Source organism: Mus pahari, chromosome 5, assembly GCF_900095145.1.
Source record: "Mus pahari chromosome 5, PAHARI_EIJ_v1.1, whole genome shotgun sequence".
Classification (NCBI taxonomy): Eukaryota; Metazoa; Chordata; class Mammalia; order Rodentia; family Muridae; genus Mus; species Mus pahari.
In genome coordinates this window covers 107,307,262-107,329,383 of record NC_034594.1, presented here as the reverse complement: position 1 = coordinate 107,329,383, position 22,122 = coordinate 107,307,262, and the positions used below count along the sequence as shown (strand labels likewise).

Sequence of the window (22,122 nt, the reverse complement as noted above, 5' to 3'; positions counted from 1 at the left end):
CCTCCCTCTTCACTGCCCCTCACTCCTGGGGGAAGTTTCCACTCAAAGCAGGCACTCAGCAGCCGCAGACTGGCACAATCCTGAGCTGCCCCAGCTGCTTCTACCCTGGGGGCCCCCACAGCTATAATTAGGGCCCCTTCAGCAGCCAGGGTATATGTATGCCAGGCTGGATCAGACCGGAGGTGACAGAGCACGGCTGCTGGGCCTATTTTGAGAGCAAGCTGATCCTATGTCCGTCCTACTACAGTGGGAGGGAGAAGCAGCTGACCCCACAGCCAGGGAGAGGAAGTTGGTCTGGTCTTCCACCAAGAAGAGCTGACTCGTGGTATGGTTATAACCCCAGCTCTTGGGAGGCTGAGGCAGGAGGACTGCTGGAATTTCAAGGTCAACATAAGTCTGCATGAGTATGAGACCCTGTCTTGGGAAGGAGAGAAGGAAGGAAGGAAGGAAAAAAGGAAGGGAGGGAGGGAGGGAGGGAGGGAGGAAGGAGTGGGGAGGGGCCAACTGTCTAATGAAAACCATAATACAGAGAAGCAGGTAAGGCCTCCCCTTTCTCAAGTCTCAGTATATCTGGGGTTCTAAAATGACCTTCCTAACCCTATGCCTCAGCTTGGTCAAGGGAACAACTACTTCTCCTGAAGAGCTGAGTCTTCTGGCCTAAGAAATTCTCCTCTCGGTGAGCCCTTCTCCCACACTACAGCACCGGGATACCTCCTTCAGGGGATGTGCCGGGTGGGGCGCCTGCTTGGCCATTTGCAGTCTTGGGCATCTGAACTGACAGCTTGGCCCTTGGCACGCTCCCCAGGAGAAGAGCGGCCTATAGTTTGGGTTCTTTCTGTTGTGTGAAATTAGTTATTACACTGGACCTGGCTGATGTGACACAGATAGCGTTTTTTTTACACAAATATCCTCCTGGGCATTAGTCACTGCCACCCACCTGGAACAGAGAAACAGGAACTGAGAAGGTCAGAGCTCAGATGCTAAGATGAGGACAGTGAAGGAGAGCACATTTGTTTACCAAGCAGTAGACGGTTGGCCAAGTTTGGTCTCTCTCCCTTTCTCAGTCTATCACTCCCTCCCTCTCTCTTGTTTTATCTCATTATTTCGCTTAGGCTGGTCTTGAACTCATAACAATCCTCTGGCTTTAGCCTTTTAAGTGCTGGGTTACGGGCGTGGCACCCCGTGCTTAGCTATCCAAGTACTTCCCTATTTATTGGTTTGTTTCATCTTTGTTCTACTGACGAATCTAGGCAAACTCTCTACCCCCGAGCAAGTTGTTTTCTTAGAGGCCTAACAACTCGGCCAAATCTTGTGGCGCACTCCTAGAACTGCCTCCATTGCAGGCTGTCTGTCTCCGGTAGCATCTACTGAGGATGGCTGGCTCGAAGCCGAGTCCAGACCTTCAGCATGTCATGCCTTCTCTCACATGCCTTGGCCTTCATTAAGAAGGACTAAGAGGCCGTGTGGCGGTGCAGGCCTTTAATTTCAGCACATGGGAGGCAGAGGCAGGTGGATCTCTTTGAGTTCTCAGCCAGCTTAGTCTACAGAGTGAGTTCCAGGACACCCAAGGCTACATAGAGAACCACCTCCCACAGGGCCTGGCCCTGCATAACAATGTAGAGATCTCGACCCTAGCAAGGAAGGACACCCACGTGGGAGGCTGGGCTGTGTCCATACCTCAAACTCTGTTAGGGAACAGGTCCAGTGGTTAGCAAGGATGGAGAAACTCTTGACTTTGGTATTACACTGAACCCAGGTCTCACTACACAGTCCAGTCTGCCCCCAGATTCACAGCCGTTCTGCCCCAGCTTCCTGAATGCTGGTATCACACACCCGAGTGCCTAGCTCACTTCTCTGGAGCCCCTTAATGCCATTACCTTGTCTGCAGGGGGTCGGGGAGGTCTAGTGTTTGGTAGGGAAAGCTGTACTTCATTACTGCCCTAAGAATGACCTAAGTATGAAGAACAGGCTATGCCTTCCCTCTCGTACCTCTATAAAACAATCTACCACGACCCTTCAACTGCTAATTTGAGAATCCTCCATCTCCCCGTGGACGTTCTTCTGTCTCTGTCATCTGCATTCCACGGTGCATTCCAAATGCACCATCTTACGGTGCATTTGCTGCTCTGTAAAGGAGGACTCAGACAAGGTAGCCTGGAGAAGCGAAGCTTGGGGGGCGGGGCACAGCAAGCAAGGAGCTTTCTGACTGTCGGACGGGTAAATAAGGTTCAGCACAGACAAGCACTGGGGGACAAACCTGCAATACCACCCTGACAGCCCCCCCCCCCATTTCTCTCCTGTCTTGTTTGGCTGAAGCTTTCCTTCCTGAGATCGCATTATTGCTAATAAATGGTACTTGACGCCATCATGTGATGGTGGTTATTGTATTCATAACCTGCCAGTCTCCTTTCAGTGCCACACCCGCCTCAAGGTTAAACAGGTGTTCTCAAGTCTCAATTGGAGAGGCTGAGACACTGACCAGCTAGAGAGAGCGTGGGATTACCAAGAGAGCCAGAAACAGAGCCTTATTCCTTGGCTCCACGCCCATTCTTCCTCTCCTAGACAACCATCCCTGCTTTATCCACGATGGACAACCCAAGCACCCCCTCCCCCCATCCTTTTTTATAGGCATTGAGATGAGATCTCCGGATAGGCCTAGAACTTGCTATGTAGCCCAGGGTGGCCTCAAAATTATAGCCATCTGCCTCTGCCCCACTGAGTGCTGAGATTCTAGATTTGATTTTATGCTGTTCTAGGGCCGAAACCCAGTGCCTTTGTATATGCCAGTCAAACACTCCATCCAAGCTGAAACCCAGTGCCTTGTGTATGTCAGTCAAACACTCCAAGCTGTACCTTAGCCCCTTGCCTATTCTAAGAGAATGTTGAGAGAAAGGGAAGCAATTAAAAAAAAAAAAAAAAAAAAAAAAAAACTGATCTGAAAACCAGTTAAATGCTTTAAGAGAGGCAAGAGAAAAACAAGAAAGGTATTTTTAAAAACAGCAGGTAGTATTTACATGACCCATTATAGAGTATAAAGAAGTTTTATGGGTACTTCCAGTTGAATGTTCCCAGTAACTTGAAAGGTAGAGATGGTTTGTCTGTCCCCAGGTAAGAATCAGGAAATGACTCAAGAAGCTGGGTGATCTGGATAAGGAGAGTTATGGAACCTGATTTAACCCAGGCTTGTGGTCAGTTCCAGGTCTGACTACTGCTCCAGGGTGTCCCTGAAGGGAGCACGTTAGCTGAGGCCATCCTTGAGCGGAGGGAGGGCTTACTGCTGGTCCCAGATGATGAGGTGGAACAGGTACTTGGAGAAGTGAGCCCGCCGGGTCTGCAGGGGGCTGCAAAGTTCCTTGCCGCCGTGGCTGAGGGAGCAGGAAAGGTAGAAATCTTCATAGCTGGAAAGCAACCAGAGCAGGTCAGTACACCGTGCCCTTCAAACCAGCCTCAGCCGCCCCGACGCCAATGGGCTCAGGTTAAGGACGACCACGCCAGGCTTAAGGAACAGCAACTTGATCAGGACCCTTAGACCCCCCTAGAATTTTAGGCACATGCAGAGTACAGGAGTTTTGGTTTTTTGTTTGGTTGTTTGGTTGAATTGCTGTCTAGCCTCTTCCTTATAGTCAGCCACTGGTGTGTGTGTGTGTGTGTGTGCGTGTGTGTGTGTGTGTGTGTGTGTGTGTGTGCAGGCAAGGAGGAGGGTGGGGGAGGAAAGCGACATATGCTACCATGAATACCAGCACATGGGGGTCCCTGTGGCTCATGACAGGTGCCTGACAGAAGAGGTCAGAGAAGGCCCCTGTTTCCCAGGCTGCCTCCTTTGTTCTGTGCCAATCGCCCAGAGGAATACATTAAGTGAGAAACAAAGAAAGAAGGGGAAGGGAGGGGAGGGGGGAGGGGTTGGTAAGGGTGGGACGGGGCCAAATGCCTCTTCCCCCAGGCCCCAGGACTCTGGGGACCCAGAAGAAGAGCTGAGGACTACCAAATGGATGTTCTCCTCCACCCACCCCGCAAGGGAACCCCAGACAAAGGGTCACCCCCTCCCCACCACCCTCATTGTGCATCTGCAGGGGAGTGCAGCCATTGGCGTGGGCCACACTCTATCTGGGAACTGGCCATCTGTCGCTTGTCTCCCTCAGCGGGCTTTGGATCTGGAGGGGGCAGAGAGGCCGAGGCAGCCAGGACTGGGGGACTGGCAGGTGCTTATCTATCTCCTAGGGGACTTTCTCTCTGTGAGATGGATTCAGCCTAAGGTCCCCTCCAGGTACTAGGCTCATCCCCTTAGCCCTGTGGCACCAGAATGCCACATAATAACAACCATCCTAAGATGGAGGGCCACAGTTAGAGAGAAGAAGCCACCAGGCAGCGGAGCTCCACCCCTACCCCCACCCCCGACTCCCCCGACTTCCCAGCCCTAGCCCTAGCCCTGACTCACCTGGTAGCCCAGATGATGGGAATACGATGAGTGCCATAGACAGTGAAGGCCAGGGCCCCAGAGAAGTGGCAGGCCTCTTGAACCAAATCATGCTTTCGGCTCCCAGGCACCGCCGTCTGGAAGTCTGCATTGAATGTGCTGCAGTACAGCTCCACCAAGTCCAAGATGGCCGCTGTTAAGGCTTCTGCCACCTTCTCTGTGAAGCAGGGAGGTCAGAAAGGAGTCTCACTAGGACTCTCAACAGGGGCCACTCGGTTGCCATGACACTGGCAGTATGGGACAGCTTGGGACAGGGATCCCCCAAACGTCGGCCAATTTCTAATAGCTGTGACAAAGCTTACCCATGTGTGGAGAGATAGAGGAGCATGCACCCACTGAGCTCATCAAGAGATGCCCAGCTTTAAATGTGGGCCTCATACAAACAGCATTATTTAGTGCTACAACGTTATTTTTTAAAAAGTCATTTTCTAGGGAGACAGCTCAGTGGTTAAGAGCACTAGGCTGCTCTTCCAGAGGACTCAGGATTGGTTCCCAGCACCCACATGGCAACTCACAACTCTAACTCCAGTTCCAGGGGCAGGGGTTCAACACCCTCTTCTGATTTTTGTGGGTATCAGGCACACATGTGCCACATAGACATATATAGGCAAAATACCCATACACATAAAATAAAAACAAATCTTTTTTTTGAACAAAGACTTTTCTTAACAAAGACAAACAAACAAACAAAAACAGTGCTTGGTGAGCTTGTACATCTCTAGTACCATGCACATGTGGACAAACAGACACAGACACACACATACACACAGATACACACATACACATACGCAGGCAGAAAGGGGGGGCGCGAGTGAGCAAGCGCTAGAAGGAATGCTGTTAGCTCCTAGAAGACTTTAGAGGACAATTTACTCATCTGTGAAGTCCAAAGATGGATTCATTTTTAAGAAAGCCAGTGATGGGGCTGGAGAGACAGCTCAGTGGTTAAGATCACCGGCTGCTCTGCCAAAGGACCCAGGTTCAATTCCTGCCACCCACATGGAATCTCTCAACTGCCACCAGGACCCAACATCCTCACACAGATAGGAATACAAGCAGACAAAACAACAATGCACATACAAAAATAAAATTTGAAAGGAAAAAGAAAAGAAAAGCCCTAGACACAGGCTGTGTAGGATGGGGATCTATTCAAGATCTGATGGGAAGAATCCTAGGAGAGAATCCTTCCTCTCACCTCCCAAGTCCCAGACTTAATTGGAAGTGCAAGGGGTTGTGGCTGCCAAGAGAAACATCATAGCCTAGCAGGGTGAGCTTCTCCATCTGGATTGACAGACAAACTCATCCCTGCCGATGCCCCGAGCGCAGCTCACCACTCTCTCCCAGTAACACCGTAAGCCTGATTAGCAAGAATAATGAGAAAAAGATCTGTGGAAAGAAATATGGGCCCCAGCTGTGTCCACACCTCATACGGAAACACACACACACACACACACACACACACACACACACACACACACACACACGCGGCCAAGAAGGAAGGAAGAAGAGTGTGGGCTGAGCTGACAGCTGGCAGGTCCCAGCCTCTCTGCAGCACCCTTACCTCGGTTTTCCCTCACACTCAACACGCTGGGATCCTGTTGGGGGGAAGGAAGACCAAGAGTCAGACAGAGCCCGGCTCCGTTTTTATTGCCAGTTGGTAGGGCTTTTCACAGCTGTGCTCATCTGGGCCCGGCAAGGCTGAAATGTGAGGAGCAGAGATTCCCCCAGAGAGGGTGGGAGTGACGGGTCTGTTCCAGAGCCACAGGGTGGATGGAGTAAGCAGATAAAAAGCCGTCAGGCTCGCCCTAAGGAAAGAGCCCCGAAAGGCTGGGGAGACGGGATCTGTAGTGCTGGCTCGCTTGCCCTTACCACGCACAGATCCACTGAATCCCTGGCTCTGGGGATCTCCTTCCCTCCTTGGTTTTGCACCCTCCTACATAAGCAATCTATCAGGCAAAGCCTTTCTGGCCTAGGCACATGTGGTTATTCCCGTGAGGCTGAAGCTAGCCCAACCTCTGTGCTCAGGGAGAGGGACAGGCCTGTACCCATTTCCCAGGGGCTCTTTTGTCTGAACTGCTTACACACGAATGATAGAGGTGAAGGAGAGAACCTTTCATCTACTTTTTATTTGTCTCGAGACAGCGTCTCACTGTGTAGCCCAGGCTGTCCTGGAACTCACTATGCAAATCAGCCTGCCTTAACAGAAATCAGCTGCCTCTGCCTCCCAAATTCTAGCTGCTAAGAAGAGCCTTTTTAGTAAAGTGGCCACCAAGGAACGTGACAAGCCACAGCCCAGTTTACCCAAGGATGCCACTGTCCCTTCCTCACGCTAACACCTGGGGCTTCGTACCTTCTGGATTTTGGGCTGCATGCGCGAGGGGCAGGGAGGCAGCTGGTTGAGAGCGCTGGTGATCTCCGGAGTCTCCACAGCAGCCAGAGCATTGCAGATGGCCTTGACAGACTGGACCACCCTGTCAGCCTTCAGTGGGAAATCCCCCTGTGGGAGGCCATACAGTAAGGCAAGTGATTCAGCTCTCTGCCTCTCCCCAGCCCAGTCCTCAAGGCTGTGCAGGAGCTAATGACTCTAAGGAGGAATTGCAGGAACCACACTTTATTTGCTCTGAGTGGGCTACAGATATATTCCCCGGTCTGTCGGCCAAAGCCCAGAACCTTTTATTCCCAGTCTGCAGTGAAGTTTATTTCTGCATACACAAGTATACACAGGTCTCCGCCAGAGGCCTAAAGCGTTAGGCAATCAATTGGCAGGAAACAGCAAGGAGGCGAGGGAAACACAGCGAGGCCCCCCACTTGCTCGCCCAGACTTCTCATAACTCATCACAGAATATCCAGGCCGAGCTGTCACGGCCACAGACACGCCACACTCCCCCCGCCCTCCACACGTTGGCTCCTGGTGCTTTCTCATCAGAAATCTCCGCCTGTCTGACCGTGACTACTTGTGTCAATTCAGATTAGGAGCAAGGACACCTACTCCTTCACAAGCCCCACTCCCCAAGCCCCCGTGGCCATCCTCTTGTAACTAATAGCTTTAGATGAACACTCCCTGACCACACAAGCACCCTGAGGCTAAAGCAGTCTTGGGCTGTGCACCTCTCTTATTCGCCTCTACCCAACCTCCAAACTAGCACAGAACACTACAAAATGGTCAGCGCCCGTGCTGTTGTAGAAGCTACTACAAAACAGAGTCCAGTAGTGTGTGAAAGGTGAACTAGACGTATGGCCCCAGAGGAAAGAATCTATAACTGAAAACTGGTCTGAGGAGGATGAGGATGGTTATTTTGCTTGTTGGTTTGGTTGGTTGTGTGGTTGGTTGGTTGGTTTGGTTGGTTGTGTGGTTGGTTGGTTGGTTTGGTTGGTTGTGTGGTTGGTTGGTTGGTTTNTGGTTTGGTTGGTTGTGTGGTTGGTTGGTTGGTTTGGTTGGTTGTGTGGTTGGTTGGTTGGTTTGGTTGGTTGTGTGGTTGGTTGGTTGGTTTGGCTTGGTTTGGTTTGGAGATAGGGTCTCACTATATAGCTCTCACTAGCCTAGAACTCATATCATAGGTAGACCTTGAACTCAGAGAGGTCTTGCCTGCTTCTGCCTCCCAAGTGCTGAGATTAAAGTTGTGTGCCACCATGCCTGCCCAGGGTTTTGAATTTTGAAGACTGCTTCCACAGAGCGCTGCTTTAGCTTCAAGGTATTTGGGGAAATGGCTACAAGACTGACACTTCCGTGTAAGGCCAAGAGGAAAAGGATCTAGTTGTCACTTTCCTAAGGGTGTGTTATCTATGTCACAGGCTCAACAGAACATCTTAAGACAGTGTTCCCATGCACTTTTGACAGGGAAAAAAAAAAAAAAAAAGCCTGGGCCACAGCCCTTAGCTTGGAGACGCTCTATTTCAGAGGCAGCGATCAGAGCCCCCCTTTTGACTTTCACAGAAAGACTGAGCACCTACTTACACACTTGCCAGCTGCCCCACAGCCAGATGTTGTTTTGTTTGCCCAGAGCCAGAGGAATGAAAAGAGGTGTCACTGACAGCCCGCCATCTGACTGCAGGCAAGGAAGGAACTTCCAGGAGTTCCTCTCTGGTCAGTCCCAGGGTGGATACTCACATCAGCCAGCAGGAAGGCGTCCACCTCATTGTGGTAGGTGTCAAACAGAAGACTCAAGGCCTGCCTGGGGATATGGGGTGAGAAAGATCACAAGAGAGATCACAAAAGATGCACTGCCCTGGGAGACCCTTGCTCTCCCTCCCCTCTCTCTTCGAGGATCAGACTCTGGTGTGAAAGAGTTCCCACTGCCCCATGGGGGTGGCAAAGGGGCCCTTTCCTCACGACTACCTCTCACCTAGAAAAGGACAGAAAACGTACTGGGGTGGTAGTTCTCAACCTGTGGGTCTCGACCCCCTTATAGAGGTCGCACATCAGAAACATACATTAAGAATTTTAACAGGAGCCAGAGAGAGGGCTCAGTGGTTAAGAGCACTATCTGCTCTTCCAGAGGACCTGAGTTCAATTCCACCATGGTGGCTCACAATCATATGTAGTGGGATCTGATGCCCTTTCTGGTTTGACAGTGTACTCACAAACATTAAATAAATAAATAAATAAAACTTGTAACAATAGCAAAATCACAGTTACAAAGTAGCGATGAAAGAATTTTATGGCTGGGGAACTGCATTAAAGGGTCACTTCCTTGGGAAGGTTTAGAACCACTGTCAGGCATAGAGGAAAGAAAGGAGAAGTGTCCTGGGACAGGGGCATCCCTGACAAGTTTCTGGACATTTATGAGACTCTGTCATCCTAGCCGGAAGCTGGGTGAGTATATCTACGCCACCCCCTCACAGTTCCTGCTTGGACTCCACCCAGGTGGTACCCACTCTCACCTGCTGATGGTCTGCTTGACCGGCCTCTCTTGGAGATGGATGAGGTAGTTCAAGGTGGAAGGGCTCTGGTCGTCATTTACCTGAGGGAGGGAGCAAACAGTGGCAGGGATGGCGCCCTTTCCTCAGCCTGCGATACCTACACCACTCCCTTAACATGTTCCATATCACCCTCTGCCCATTCTACCTGCTCAGGTATGTACAACTGTCAGCCATTTCCAACACATACCGTCCGGGCCAGGTCGCTCCGGATAGCCTTCTGCTCCATCAGCTGTAGCCGGATGCTGATGTCAAACTTGCGGCAATACTGGATATACTCGTGGCTTCCCAAGGCGTGCTTACTGGAGGGGTAGGGGACAAGACCATTAGTGCCTTAGGGACTCAGTGGGAGGAGGGATGGGTACTTTAGCTTGGGGAGAGACAACACAGGGAGGAAGGACGGGAGGGCAGAGGGGAGGGGGGGGAAGGCCTATGTTGTAAGCCTTATCCTTTACCCAGTGGGATGCCATGGTAAAGCACGGGGTCTTTCTGAATAAAAGCCACCCACACCACTTAGCCCTTGAGCTCCACAAATAATGACTCTCTGGCTCATTCCTAGGATGCTGTAAAGAGTTGGGGTACAGAGGGACTCCTTAGGGAGTAGTCGCTTAAATCCCATTTTCTTGGCTTTGACAACCAAGCAAAGATGGGCTGAGTGATACAGACTCCTCTTTTTGTGCCACTCACTAAGGTGCTGACGAAGCAATCCAACCAGAGTTCCAGAACTTTTATCCGGATGCAAGTTTCATCCTACCCCTCCCTCCACCACTCAGCCTGATCACGAATCCCCAGGGAGTCTTCACACTTTCTAAAAGGTGGAAGCCTGTTCTCACTGCTCAGCACCCACACAGGAGACCCCCCAGTTCCTAGGAGGCAGCCTGCTGATCCCTCTGCCACCCAACCTCTTCCCCTCCTCCAAATCACACCTTAATCTGAAAGGAAACCACAAGAAAGGGCTGAACAAGCACCGCTCCGGGCCAGTGCTGCAGGCTGGGCCAGGCCCTAGCTGTCTGAGTAGCAGAAGCCGGAAAAAGACTTCCTTCCTCAGCAGAGGTGGGAATCTGGAGTAGAATGGAAGAGGATGGAGGGGAGCAGAAGGGAAGAGGGATGCAGAAACTTCTGGAAGTACAGGGCCTCGGGGGCCGAACAAGACCAGCCTAGACTTAGATGCTCTCCACATCCTGAGGGGACCTGGCACCTGCCATAAGAGCTCTGACAGGCTAAGATTAAAGTAAAAGTGAAGTATGGTGTGGGGAGGCTAGACTGTCAGGCGGGGCGGGGCTGCGGGAGGGTCTGTGAGGAAGGAAGAGCGAGAGCAGTGGTAGAGAGGGGAGGCAGCAGGAAACCCAGCCTCCCTTAGGACTGTCTCAAGGTTCTTATCACAGAGCTGCCTGCATCCTGGAGCAACACTGCCCTTCAGTATCGGCCCCCCCCCAGTTCAGTGAAACAATCCTGAGGGCTTCCTGGGGAACTAGCAATTCTCTGGAACTCCAGAGGGCCCTTTCCACCCAGCTCCCAGCACCCAGCACTGTGTTTTTATGCACAGTGAATGGTTAGAACCAGGGAGTCAAGGCCCCAGTGACTACTTGTTTGTGAAAGGGTTTCCACTACACAGCACAAGTTGGGGTAGAAGTGAGGGGGGCGTGACCCAAGGACCACTGCCTGGTGTCATGTCACGGGAAATATTCCACTCGACATTCCTACTACCTGAGACTCCAAAGCTCCTGGATTTGGGACTTTGCAGGGAGAATGTGGCATCTGTGTACTTGGGAGTCCCAGGACCTCTGGGGTTGGTCCTTTGTTGCTGGTATCCACTAACTGCTCATAAGGTCCTTTTTACTCTAACTCCATCCCTTCTGTCCATCTGTCTCTGTCTGTCTATCTGTCTGCCTGCCTGCCTCTCTCTCTCTGTGTACACACACAGATGGAACCCAGGACTTCACCCATGCTAGGCTTCATCTCTAGCACTGCTACATCCCCAACACTGGAAAGCAGGCTTCACAGCTGGTCAATGGAAAGCCAGAACTGAGTGTAAACTGTTCTCTGGAGTCTGATTTACCCACGATAGCCCTGGGCCCAGCACTGGCACTTCCAGGAGACCTTGAGCCAGGACCTCTCCCTGCCCCTCTAGCAGAGGGAGGCAAGAATACAGTGAACACATCATGGAATGCATTTGTGGATGCTCTGGAATTATATCACGACAGGCGTGGTTCCTTTCCCTCAGTTTCCAGTTGAGGATGCAGAGGCCAGAGAGTGGCCACTAATGCTGACGCAATCCGTCAAGAAATGAGTCTTTAGTTCTGACTATCAATCCTGGGCTCTAACCACAGACAACTTAAGCTTCCATCTAGATTTGCTCGAGGGAAAATGCGCACAGTGGCCGTTCACAGGAACCACTAAGGAGGCCTTGCCGGTTCCTACTCAGGGTCTCTTCCCTCCAAGGAGGACACGGATGGTGGGCAGCTTGGGTGGAGGTCAGCAGAACTCCTGATGTTTGCTGCCACATCATCCTAGCCCTGGGGCGGGAGCCCTGCCTACCCCACCCCAGGTTTCCACAGTTCAGGGTAGTAGAGAGGGCTTCTCTTAGCTGGTCCCACATCACACTTTCCAGGGAGGCTGCCTCTGTAGAGGGCACTGGCTGAGGGAGCTGGAAGCCGGCCTAGGAGGAAGCTAAACAGCTGCACAGGCCAGTGGAGCCAAAGGCAGAGAAAGCCACAAGAGCCATTGTGATGTCTCCCTTTGGTTCTGTATGGGTATTTCTGCCCGATGGCTGCATGCCCTCTAGAGTAGGAGAGGCCACCTGCCGCTGCCCCTAACCTGTCCCCACATTCGATGCGTGTCTCTCCGCAAGCAGAAGCCTGCACACAGAGACGACCTCATCTTTGCTTCATCCCAGCTCCAAGCTCTTTCCACGGCAGATTTGGCTCAGGATCTGGCCAACCCAGCTGGAAGATGGAGCTCCCAGGGAAAGTGCGACGTGGCTGAGAATGTGCCCAGAGAGCGGGAGTCCTGACTGCAGGGCTAAGGAAGAGCGGCAAACCCTGAGCCAAGGACAGCTCTCTGAGAGCCTCCCTCGTTCTCCCTGCCTTCGTCTCACAAGACCCAGCCTCCATTCACTCACTTTTGCAAGAACTCCTCCAGCCCGCAGGGTTTCAGTACAAAGTTGCCCACGTCCACTTCCCTCAGCTCATCGTGGGTGTAGCAGAGGGTCTGGTGGATGAGCAAGTCCACGGTGGAGGAACCTGGAAGGGGTGAGGCAAAAGAGCGAGGGCAGTGACATCGGGCAACTGGGACAGACCCTCTCTACGGTCGTTCCTTTATCACCAGCTAAGTGGTCTCTAGTACCCACCAGCAGTCAGATAAAGCTTGGGGTCGAGCAAAGTTACTATGTACCCAGACAGCTGGCCCTTCAGAAACGTGACAGAGTGAGGTGAGAAACAAAGTCCCGAATAGTCCTCCCTGCCTCAGCTCTAGGGACACCTGTGTAACCCCGACTAACTCACAGTTGCAGGTAAAGGTGAGTGGCTCTCGGAGACTGTCACACAACACTGTCACCTTCAGGTTGACCTCATCCCCAAGGTGCTCTGGGCTTGGGGTGACAGTGCTCCAGACACACCCAGTTAGGGAATAGTCCTGGATATCAGAGCCCGTTCGAAGGCTGTATAGGAAGAAAGGAGGAAGGACTCTTGCTGTGTCTTCAGAGGGTCAGCAGGGCCCCTCACTCCCAAAATCCCACTGGCTTTTCTGTCCCAACTCAGCTCAGCCCCCTGACCTGTGAGCTAGGCTGGGGCAGTGGGATGGAAGCCTGGGGGGCTGTAGTCTTTCTGGTCATCTCTGTTATAATCGCCACAGTGTAACAATAGCAAGAGCTCTAAAAGGAGTTTTCTACATTAAGTTTAAAAGAATTTAACCAATTAGTAGTTAGCAATCTATTTCCTTCCTCTTCCATACAATGGAAGTTTTTTCCTTCGCTGAGAGGTTATGTTCGCTCCTAAGGGCAGCTGAGGGGCAGGGCCTGAAGCAAGAGGACAACTAGACTGATCGAGGTTTGTGAGTTTTACTAAATACGTGAACGGTTTTGTTGTTGTTGTTGTTGTTTGTTTGTTTCGTTTGAGACAGAGTATCACTGTGTAGCCTTGGCAGGCCTGGAACTTGCTATGTAGACCAGGCTGGCCTGAAACTCATAGAGATCCACCTGCCTCTGCCTCCCAAGTGCTGTGCCACCACACTTGGCAAACTTCTAAGATTTCATAAAAACTCCTTCAGACACCTGCTAGGGAAGGGTGCCAATCTGGAATTTTATTTACTACAGCTCCTCTTCCTTCCTAAAGTATCAGGTAACTTCCTCCCAACCACACACACGTACTAGCACACCCATACACCCACACACAGAGGAACCTCCCCCCCATCCACCCTCTAGTTCTTACATATCCAGCATGTGGCAGAACGCAGCAACTTCCTCATCTCTCTCCTCTGAGACCTCAAACAATTCGTGGCCATTGGCGACAGTGTGGGGCCGAGAGCCCACCTTAAAAGGAAAAACAGCTGACTCAGCATTTTCCCCCTCTCTGGAATTCTTTCTCTGAAGGGTCTCCCAAGATGTGAAACCACAGCCTGTTGTGTAAGGACTTTCAACGTAACATTAAAAAGAACACACACACACATACACACCACACAAGATCCAGAAATACATTATCTGCCAACCTAGGATACCAAAGACCAAACTGAAAAAGGATTTGAAGCCTGGGCTAAGAACAGAAGCTGTGGCAGTGGACAAGAGTGGCCAAACCTGCTTTGTGAAGGGGACATGTCTGACCAGCCCAGTGTGGCCACAATCAGGCAGAGTGTAACACACTGCTGAGAGTCACCACAGGCAAAGCGTGTCATGGGACGGCTCCCAGAGACACTGGGGTGAGCTGAGCTAGGTTAGGCAGATGGTCAGCCCAAATGGTCCCCAGGGAGGCCTGGCCTTGGACATCTAAAGCCCTGGAACCTGGACTCTAAGACTGAGCTCGTCAGTAGAGGTATGACGTGGACACAGGAGGAAGACCAACGTGTCAAAGCAGGGCTCTGGGCTGGGAAGAGCCTGGCCGGGCTTTTTTAGGCTCCTTAGAGGCTTGCTGGTTCTAAGTGGCTATGGCTACAGGCAGCCTGCCCGCATCAGCCTCATTTCCTCTCCCAGAACACACATGTAGGACTGGGATCCTTAGACAAGGCCCCAAACTATCTCCCACCCCAGGGCGGCTCTAAAATACCCAGGAAACTGTCAAAGGGTCCCCAAGGAAGAACAGATGAGAAGCTAGTACGGATAGGCCTCACAGGCCTGCCCAGGGCAGCGGCCCAGGAATGAGGCTTCGGCTCCATGGAGTCCCAGGCTGCATCTGGTAAAGGCGGCAGGTCCTAACAGCTGCTCTGGGAAGGAACGGGGGTGTCTGATGCTGTGGTTAGTGTGTGCCACCTCACCTCCCATCACCCCTTCAGCTGTTCCTATGCCCTCCCTGTCCCTCCAGGGCAGAAGGCAGCAAGCTCTTCACTGAACATTCTGACTGCAAGTGTCCCTCCCTCTGGTCACTCTTGCTCCCCTGGGTGTGTGGGGGGTGGGGGTGGCAGTACATGAAGAAGAAGGCAGTAGTGGGGGCAAGTTGGCAGTGGGGGCAGTTGGCATGTGAGGCCCTGGCTTTGCCAAGCGTATGCCTGTGTTCCAGACCAAACAATAGTACCACTGTCAGCAATTAACCTATGAGAAAGAGTCAGAGAGAGAAAGAAGGGGCAAGAGAGGCAGGGAGGGAGAGGGACACACAGAACGGCCACTGAAGGCCATTTCATATCCTTTCTGTACCATTCCCTGGCACCGTAAGAAAACAAAAGCCACTTACGTTTGCCCGGCTGGCAGGCCCTGGTGGCATCGTCCGATGCTGGTCGGGGGAGTCTGCCAGGCAGAGGCTGGCAGCGGGGGTACCAGGCTGGCATTTGGAGCTAGCCCTTTCCAGAGATGGCTCAGTGGGCCTGGGATAAGTAGGATCCTTCCGGCTGGAAGCCCGGCGAAGGCGAGGCGGGGGTATAGGAGCAGAGCTTAAGGGGTCTCCCCTCCCAGCAGGCCGTGCCCCTGCCCCAAGCTGAGGTGGGGGGGACCACTGCCGCATTGCGTCCCCCACCCGAGACTGGCAAGAGCTTTTTGCTTTGCCCTTGCTGCTTCAAGGAGACTCCTGGCCAGTTCAGGCTCCCTCTCAGAACTCTGATGACACATGAGATGGGGGAGGGAAGACAAAGGTGACTACCACCTACCCCAGGCTGCCCGACTCTGTGAGCAGTCCCAGCTCTGTGCGATGAACTCTCCCATCCCTATAAATAGCAGGAGCAGCCCCACCTCTGAGTTGAGCCTTTAAAAAGCCTGAGCTCCGGCGTTGCAGCTCCCCTGATTAGGCTTTGAGGGACTGTCTCTGCAAAAGCAGAGGAAGGAAGGACCATGCAGCTGTGTAGAGCTGGAATTGATCCCTAAGGCTGGACGTGGGGCGGGAAAGCCCCAGGGCACTAAGACAAAGGGTAAGGAGGAAAGAGGGCTGGAAAGAGGGGCGGGCTGTAAGCTGCTACACAAGTCTGGAGCTATGGAGCAGACACCTGGCTTCTGGGAGCAGGGTGTCCAGAAGTCAAGGGTAAAGTAAGGTGGCCTTCAGGTCCCCGCTGGTGATACTCCTGACACTTCACGGGGCCAAAGACATATCAATACATGTGTGGTAGCCATCTGGGATGACATGAAGAGACTCTGTACTTTATATATAATATGTAATATATATATATGCCAACGCATTATCATATGGTCAGGCTTTTTCTAAATATTCCCACTGAGGAAAGAGTGGGGAAAGACAGGTAAAGGTAAATATCCCCACAGTATGACGGCACTTACTGCCATTGAACTATATACTTTTTAATGGCCAATGGCAAATGTGTCATGTATATTTTTATCACAATAAAAAGCAGTGAGGAAGGGAGGCTGAGAGGAAGAGAGAGGAAGGGAGAGACTTTGAAATGAGACCAGCGTCTAATACCAGCTCTGCCACCTCATGCTGTGTGGCTCTGGAGCAACAGACAGGGTGTTGTGGAGATCTGGATGGGGTCACTAAACAAGTAGCTAATGCTAGGAGTGCTAGGAGTGGTCATCAGGGCCGTGCAGCGGTCGGCAGGGCAGAGCCTCAGGAAACAGGGTGAGCTTGGTGACTCCTAACTCCGTCCTTAATTCAAGAAAGAAGTACCTATTGGCAGCCAGTACTCTAAAACACCTGCCCCCAGAAGGGCTCTTTTGGCCATCACGCTGAAACTTAGCCTAGAAAAGGAGCCAGACCATTCCTGATGTTCCTGGCCCTGCCTTCCATAATAAAGCCTAGCTTGGATCCCTCCCCAACCCCCACTACAAGTGCCCAAGGGCTCTGAGGGCAGAAGGGAGGACTAACTGGCAAGTGAGATTTTGTAGATCTGAATTTGCAATGGCAAAGAGAAACTAGTTTACATTCTGAACGAACGCACAGGAAGGTCCTCACCGGAGCAGCAGAAATCCGGCGGTTATTGCCAGGTGTTGCATTTTTTCGGTTGGCACATCGAGAAGTATAGGTTCGAGGGGGGACCTGAGGGGGCATCGTCTTGCTCCGGGCCACAGGTTTCCCAGAGGTGTCCTTGTTGAAGTCCAGGGGCCCTCGGCCCTCCTTCCAGCCCCTGGTAGCGTCAGACGAGATCTCTGAGTCATAAGTGGACTTCAGGTTGAGCCTGGTAATTGCATCGTTGATGCCATCGTAGTCCACAGACCCCAGTGTGTGTCCCTGTCCCCTGTCATCAGGCAGTTCTCCCTCTTCTGGGTCCTGGGTCACTAGCAGTTTGTCAGATGGTTGTTCCACTGAAGAGAAACTGTTGATGTCACTAGGCTGAGAGATCTTGGAGGGTGAGGGAGATCCCTTTCTAGGAGGCAAGGGAGGGGCATCCCAGATAGAGACACGAGGAGGGAGAGGAGGTGGGGATAGTTTCTTGCAAGAGCCATCTGTGTCACCTGATCCTGGAGACAAAGAACATCTCCCCTCTGAACCATCAAAAATATAGAGATAGTCTCCAGACAGGGAGCCCTTGGGCCAGAGGTCTGGGCCACACTGTGGATCCTGGGAGGTAGAATTGGGGAGTTCTTCTGGTGGGGAGATGGAGTTGTAATTTAGGGTGGGATCAGAGCCAGAAAGACCACGCAAGAGCTTGAGGTCAGTCCGCCTGCCTGCTGGCTTGCTGTAGAAGTCCAAGACTGGCTCGTCCCAGCTGATAAGAGAGGGTTCTGTGTTTTGCTTGGCCCTGCTCTCCTCCTTGTGATGTCGGAGCCGGGAAAGAGCATCATACTCCATCTGCAGGGCCTCAGCCATAGCCAGCTCTTTGCGGCTGATGCCCACCGACTCCAGGGACTTCCAGTGCTCCCCATTGCCCTGAGTGGAAGACATGATGAGGCCAGGGGCACAGGAGACGACAGAACCTTCTACTTCCTGCCAGGGTCGGGCCTGGAGGGCAGGTACATGCTGTCTTGGGACCTGGAGGCAACCGGTAAAAATACAATTTAGTTACAAAGCAAGACTTTATATCAATAATCAGATACTGTGACAACAAAGTGACATAATCTGGCCAGTGTCCATTTCCTCAATGCCCACAACAGAGGTAAAGAAAAAGAAAGACAGAGGGAAAGAGAGACCAGGGCGACTTTACTGCAGCTATCCAGCCCACCTTCTTTTTTTTTTTTCTTTTTTTTTATTTTTGGTTTTTTTTCGAGACAGGGTTTCTCTGTATAGCCCTGGCTGTCCTGGAACTCACTTTGTAGACCAGGCTGGCCTCGAACTCAGAAATCCGCCTACCTCTGCCTCCCGAGTCCAGCCCACCTTCTATACGTCTCCACCTCTGGTTCTAATTCCTATCCTTCCTTCCATCATGTGTGCTCCAAGGATAGAAAGAGGCCCTTGGTTTATTCCTCTTAACAATCATTTATCTGTTTGCTCTTAGGGGAAGGCATGAATGCCACGGACGTATGTGGAGATCAGAGGACGGCGTTCACGAGTCCTTCAAAAACAGGTGCTTATCATCAGTAAAGGGGAGGCAGGGTCTCTTCAGTCAACAAGGACAGTTGTCTAGGGTCAGACTCCATGGTTGAGTGTCTGTCTGTCCAGCACGCATGATGCCTTAGCTTTTCCTAGCACTGCCTAAATCAGTGGTCCTCAACCTTCCTAATGTGTGGTGTTCTGATGGAATTCCACCAGAACTGTGGAGTTCTCAATACTTCCTTTAATCCTCATGTTGTGCTCAACCCCCCCCACCATAAAATTATTTCATTGCTACTTCATAACTGAAATTTTGCTACTGTTATGAATCATGATGTAAATACTTGTATTTTCCAATGGTCTTGGGTGACCCCCATGAAAGGGCTGTTTGACCCCCAAAGGGGTCACCACCCACAGGTTGAGAACCGTTGGCCTAAGTGTCTTTCAAAACTTAAGGTTAGGTGTGACGGTGAGATGGTTTAATATTACAGGCTGAGGACCTGGGTTTAATCACCAGAACTCACCTGAGATGCCAGAACCCAGTCCTGAAATGTACCCTCTGACTTCCACGCACACGCTGTGGTGTAGCACACCCATCCGCACTCGCATACTTCTATTATATGTGTACATAGTAATAATAACACAGTTAAATATTTTTTTAACTAGAAGGGGAGGGGTTCTATCGACAAGGCTTAGCGGTAAAACACTGACCTAGGAAGTACAAAGCCCTGGGTTTGAGCCCCAATGCCATATGAAAAAAAAAAAATTAAGCATAGTGGCACAGGATATAATCCAAGTATTCAGGAGGCAAAGGCAGAAGCCAGGCATCCCTAGCCAGCCTGGGTGACGTGGGAGACGTCTCATAACAAGAACTAACAAGAAGGGACTGGAGAGGTAGTTCAGTGGCTGAGAGCATTGGCTGCTCTTGCAGAGGACCCATGTTTAGTTCTTAGCGCCCACAGGGTAGTTCACAACTATCAGTAACTCCAGTTCCAGGCAATCGGATGCCCTCTTCTGAGCCTGTGAGGGTAGCAACCTCACATGCGGTGCACAAATATACACACAGGGAAAACACTCATACACATACAACAAAAGTACATAAATCTAAAAGTTAAAATTAGCAAAGAAGCAGGGCCGTGGTGGCGAATGCCTTTAGTCCTAGCACTCAGGAAGCAGAGGCAGGTGGGTCTCTATGAGTTCAAAGCCAGCCTGGTCTACAGAGTGAGTGCCAGGGTTAACTCAGAGAAACCCTGTACCAAAACCAAAACAAAACACCCAAAAATTATCAGAAAAGAGGGGCCAGCTCCCATGCAGTCACACACAGCTAGTGGGACATAAAATGGCATAACCACTATAGGAAGGGCAGCTTCCTACAAAGGCAGGCATAGCACACGTCTACTTATGACCCAATTGCACAGTACTACAGACTTGTACGCAAATGGTAAATACAGGACGAGGGTTGTAGCTCGTTAGTAGAATGCTTGCCTGGCGTGCACAGGCTCAGTTTGATACCCGTCACTACAAATAGGTAATACACAATGCAGTACAGAACAAAACAATAAGCTTCAAATAGTGAATGTAGACGCTTTGCTTATAATATTCCTGTGGTGGTCTGAATATGCTTGGCCCAGGGAGTGGCACTATTAGGAGGTGTGGCCTTGTTGGACTGGGTATGGCCTTATAGGAGGAAATGTGTCACTGTGAAGATGGGCTTGGAGTCTCTTTTCCTTGTTGCCAGGAAGCCAGTCTTCTCCTAGCTGCCTTCAGAACAAGAGGCGGAACTCTCAGCTCCTCCAGTGCTATGCCTGCCTGGATGCTGCCATGTTCCTGCCGTAATGATAATGGACTGAACCTCTGAACCTGTAAGCAAGCTCCAGTTGAATGTTGTCCTTTATAAGAGTTGCTGTGGTCATGGTGCGTGTTCACTGCAGTAAACCCTAACTAAGATAATCCCGAAACTGGAAATGACCCAAATGTCTACATGGTGATTCTTTTGAAAATGTAAAGTCTGGTGGGGACTGGGCTCAGTAAGTAGCATGTTTATCTAGCATACACAAAGCCCTGGGTTTGACCCCAGAAACACATAAAACCAGGTGTGATGATACCCAACTAGGATCCCAGCAGTCAGGAGGTGGAAGCAAAAAGATCAAAAGTTCAAGGTCATTCTTTCTCTGTATAGTTCTGGTGGTCCTGGGACTCACTCTGTAGACCAGGCTGGCCTCGAACTCAGAAATCCACCTGCCTCTGCCTCCTAAATGCTGGGATTAAAGGCGCGCCCCACCACTGCTCAGCTCAAGGTCATGCTTAATTGCATAAAAGGCTTAAGCCCAGCCAGAGTTCCATAAGGCCCTGTCCTAAACAAATCAAAAAGTGATCCATCTACATATATATCATCTAGTGCTACTTAGCAATGAAAATGAATGAATTATTGACAAATGTAGACTCGTGGATGAGTCCTAAATTAACTCTGTTGAATAGAACCTGCCAGACAGGAGTACGGGTATGTCTCTCTGCATTTACAGGAAATTTCTGCAAATGTAAATGGAAAAACAGATGGGATCTTATCTGGGGAAGGAGAGGGAAGGAGTACCAGAGCCAGACGGGAACTTCGGGAACGATGAATATGCTCATTATCTTTTTTTGGCTTTTCTCTCCAGCCCTCCTTTCCTGCAGAGATCACAACTACGACCCATGCACGCCAGACAAGCACTTTACCACTGAGCCATGCCTGCAGCCCATTCATTATCTGGCCGGGCGTCGGTGATATCATCCGTGTGTTCATATGCCAAACTTATCATGTTGTACACTTTAAATATATGCTGTTTATGGCATGTCAATTAAACCCCAGCAAAATAGGAATGTACAACACAGCTCTACCTAGCAGACTTTATAATTACTCAAAGTTCAACGACAGGTGAGACAGGTGAGAATCTGCCAAAATATTGATGATCCCTTGGTCCTTAGGAAGCCAGACAGGAACCACAGGCCAGTTGTCTTTAGATGCAAGAGCCTGCCACCATTCCGGGGTTGGTGCCTTCTGCTTCTGAAGTCACAACATGAGAAGAGCTGAGACAAGGTTGGTCTGTCGCGTGGCTCTTAAGCTGTAACTTAGAAGAACAGGAACTGTTCACAGCCTCCATGCCCACGGGCTCTCAATAGGTTCTGAGTTACTTGGTCTGCGGTAGGGTAATGGTATTTAATAAAAATAAATAAAAGAGTTTCCTAGGAAATCCTAGGGCCTGTGTGTCTGTGGTTGGAGGTGTGGAGCAGTCGCTTCTAACCTCTAGCAACCACCATTCCAGAAGCTCACGGTTACACAAAAGTATCAGTATCAGATAGTGTTCATTCTACAAGGCAGCCTCACGCTGGGGTAACAAGCCCATGTAGCAGGTTTATTCCTCATGACCATAAAGTGGAAAACAATAGAGATATTCAGATAGATCTTATATGTCTTTGGTTTTTGTTGACTCTTGTGTCTCTATAACTCAGGTAGGTGAACTGTGTAGCTGAAAATAACCTTGAACTCCTGAGTTTCCTGCCTTTACCTCCCAAGTGCTGGAATTACAGGTGTGTGCCACCACACCTAGGTGAGTCTAGTTATATGTGTATGGGGTGTATGTATGTGTATTTGTGGGTGGTATAGGTATATGAGAGTATAAGTGGTGTGTGTGTGTGTGTGTGTGT

General features: G+C 50.9%; 1 protein-coding gene and 1 long non-coding RNA gene across 3 annotated transcripts in view; one reads left to right on the top strand and one right to left on the bottom strand.

The window, feature by feature from the left end:
- Positions 1-22,122, bottom strand: part of Pik3c2b (phosphatidylinositol-4-phosphate 3-kinase catalytic subunit type 2 beta) — a 63,013-nt gene that overhangs the window by 24,442 nt on the left and 16,449 nt on the right. The window contains exons 2-12 of one of the 2 annotated variants that reach the window (XM_021198665.2): positions 16,924-17,940; positions 13,816-13,916; positions 12,892-13,046; positions 12,510-12,630; positions 9,579-9,690; positions 9,353-9,432; positions 8,580-8,643; positions 6,822-6,968; positions 6,033-6,066; positions 4,436-4,631; positions 3,276-3,398 (exon numbers count right to left, since the gene is read on the bottom strand). In XM_021198665.2, the coding sequence (XP_021054324.1) occupies positions 3,276-3,398; positions 4,436-4,631; positions 6,033-6,066; positions 6,822-6,968; positions 8,580-8,643; positions 9,353-9,432; positions 9,579-9,690; positions 12,510-12,630; positions 12,892-13,046; positions 13,816-13,916; positions 16,924-17,853 (2,063 nt within the window). In that variant the 5' untranslated portion in view covers positions 17,854-17,940. Of the gene's footprint in view, positions 1-3,275; positions 3,399-4,435; positions 4,632-6,032; positions 6,067-6,821; positions 6,969-8,579; positions 8,644-9,352; positions 9,433-9,578; positions 9,691-12,509; positions 12,631-12,891; positions 13,047-13,815; positions 13,917-15,264; positions 15,675-16,923; positions 17,941-22,122 lie in introns of those variants that run through there. The other variant, XM_029538750.1, reaches the window with a different exon arrangement.
- Positions 15,794-20,217, top strand: LOC115064033. The gene is made up of 3 exons (XR_003843881.1): positions 15,794-15,931; positions 18,404-18,472; positions 20,177-20,217. It is a non-coding gene; the product is annotated as an uncharacterized LOC115064033 (long non-coding RNA).